This window comes from Dendroctonus ponderosae, unplaced genomic scaffold, assembly GCF_020466585.1.
Source record: "Dendroctonus ponderosae isolate FM_Combo_2020 unplaced genomic scaffold, Dpon_F_20191213v2 Dpon_F_20191213_11, whole genome shotgun sequence".
Lineage (NCBI taxonomy): Eukaryota > Metazoa > Arthropoda > Insecta > Coleoptera > Curculionidae > Dendroctonus > Dendroctonus ponderosae.
This window is the reverse complement of record NW_026017213.1, coordinates 821,890-824,554: the sequence shown is the minus strand read 5'-3', so window position 1 is coordinate 824,554 and position 2,665 is coordinate 821,890. Positions and strand designations below refer to the sequence as shown.

Below are 2,665 nucleotides of genomic sequence, written 5' to 3'. Positions count from 1 at the left end.
CCGTTAGAAGTTCCAAGTTGCTGTTGAAGGGAACCTGGCATCGGGTGCAGTTTGGGGTGTTTGGCCGGAAAGTCTATCTCTATGTGGACCATGTGATTAACATGGGCATATTGGAACATAATTTTTTGTTAAATTTGCCACGAAACAACCTTTATTTGGGTAAGAAATGTTATGGTAATGGAGAGGTATGGAACACATATTGCAGCTATGCCACTAATAGAAACTTCTGTTATCATTAACTAGGGTAAATGATGATAATTTGTTGCATCTGTTGATGCACTTTTCAAAATTATTATTTTTGTCATCACAAAAAGTGTTTTATACATATATCGAAGTTTTTGTAGCAAAAAATTGGTCTATCTAACGGCTTCATCATTTGAAAACAGTTCCATAACAAAAAAGAATATAAATAGAAAGAAAGCACTATTCAAGCATATTGTAAAGAATAATTCTTCTGTTTGAAGGTGGACTTCCAGATATGTCCCATCTGCCCACATCAGCTACTTCCAGTTTTCCTGTGCCTTTCGCGGGATGCATGAGACACATTTCGATCGATGAAACGAAGCTGCCCCTGGTCCCAAAAAATGTGAAAGATGCTAGAAACGTGATCGATTGCGACGGGACTCCTTGTGGAGGTGAAACCTGCCTCAATGGCGGCACTTGTTGGTCAGTAATTTTCTCCGGCTAGCAACCAAGAGGGAATTTCTTTCATTGTTAATTTTTTATGCGTTTGCAGGTTGGATTTGTTGTCAAGCCCGCACTGTTCTTGCTTGGAACCATATTATGGGGACAAATGCCAGTATTTCCCCAAGTGCACCAACCACAGTTGCGCAAATGGAAAATGCCAGAATTCTATCTGTTCGTGCCAGGTGGGCTTTGAAGGGGGATTCTGCGAAACGGAAATCGAGGTTCGACGCAACAAGAACAGCTTTTCAAATACATACAATTTGATTATATGCAGAATTTCCTTTAGGTAAAGACTCCATCGTTCGTGGGCAAAAGTTACCTGGCCGTTCGGAAGTTGGGGGATAAGAAGCGAGACATCAGACCGATGGAAATACGTAAACTGTACCTGAAGTTCGCCAGTGCCAGTAATCATGGTCTTTTACTGTGGACGAAGAAGGTAAGAACCATCCCGCAAGAAGCTCAAAATTACGTTTTTAGACCTCAATAGTTTAGACATTGGAAAATGTCTAGATCAATTGAAAATTGAACTTTAACTTTGCAGGACAAAAACTATCTAGGTTTGGGCCTGGAAAAGGGCTTTCTAAAGCTTGTCTACTCAATGAAGGACGTTCGAGATTCGGTGGTCAAGTTGGCCCCATATAACAGAGTAGCTGATGGTCTCTGGCACATTTTGGATCTGAGCTTTGCTCCGTTTTCGCTCACGATTGATGGAAAACGCGCCAGACTCTTTGGTAAGTTTAAACGTAACTAAAAAATATTTAGCACCAATTTTCTAAATAATCGTTTTAGAAAACCAGCAGAGCGCAATAAGCAACGCTTCACTGTCCAGTGATGGGCTATTTTTCATTGGGGGCCTTCCCAGTTATATGGACATTACGAAAGATACTGCGGGATTGTTTCGTCAAAGTTTCCAGGGCTGCATAGAAGCGTTTGGCACCAATAACGAGCCTGTTATCAAAGACTTTACGCCATTCGAGGGCGCCAATATCAGTAACTGCCATATTTTTTAAGACGAAATTTGCCAAAAACCTCAGTTGTTTAGGTGCACCTAAATTCTACTAGTCAATGGTTCACTCAATCTCACCACAAGTGTTCAACAGCGTGTTAGGAATAAAACCAATGGTTTTTACGAATCCTTCCGGATTGTTGTTGGTAAAAAACAGATTGCTCACGATTTCTAGTGTGAATAAGTAATGTTATTTGTGTCTTAGAATAAAGCTGTAGGAAACAAATCCAATTACCAATTAGTATCTAAATGAAACTAATTTGGAAATGTCGGGAAATGTTTTTGTTGATTTTTTGCCAAAAACGAACATTTTTCAGATTTATATTCGACAATTTCTACAAGGTCGAATCAAAGCTATCATTTCATCTGTATTCCGAGTGCGAAATGTATTATAAAATTGCCGAAGATGGAAGTTTACCTAGATAGGCTGTCGAGGTACCATATAGAGATACACAATCAAGACTACTATTTTTTCTTCTGGGGATGGTGATGGAGGGATACTCCCTTCTCTCAATGTTCAGAATAAACACACTGTTCACGGTCTTAAGAGATCTTAACAAGATGACTACTGAAAGTTCGGGACAACTCGACGAGTTTGGAATAGGGGACATAAGTGAACCAGAATATTCGAGTGTTGCCAAACGGCTATATAAACGAACTCCAGTAAGCTACTGGTGAAAGAGCTATTGAATCAACGTTAGATAGTAGTGCGATATTGTTGGATATAATTCGGGTTGTGTTTAATAAAGTGTGTTTACAAACAGAGCGAGTTTCTGGAATCTTTTGAACCCCTAAAATGTTAGAAGGTAAATACCTGTAATTCAATATGCTTTATAACTGCTCAACTGCTCTAATGACCCGCTCAGTCACTTCACAACAGTTCGGCCGTAAAAAGGTACGTTCGCTTTCTGTTAAAAATCTCAAAGTTAAAGGAGTGGATCAGCGTCTCAATGCGTACACTAATTACATGAT

The 2,665-nt window shown here is 39.5% G+C and overlaps 1 protein-coding gene across 1 annotated transcript in view; it reads left to right on the top strand.

The window, feature by feature from the left end:
• LOC109541687 (protein eyes shut) overlaps positions 1–2,458 on the top strand; it is a gene marked incomplete in the record, with an annotated part of 41,275 nt that extends 38,817 nt beyond the window's left edge. The window contains 6 exon segments of the mRNA XM_048662478.1: positions 1–159; positions 465–666; positions 737–908; positions 974–1,123; positions 1,229–1,418; positions 1,477–2,458. Coding sequence (XP_048518435.1) covers positions 1–159; positions 465–666; positions 737–908; positions 974–1,123; positions 1,229–1,418; positions 1,477–1,697 — 1,094 coding nt within the window.
• Positions 2,459–2,665: the final 207 nt, after the last annotated feature.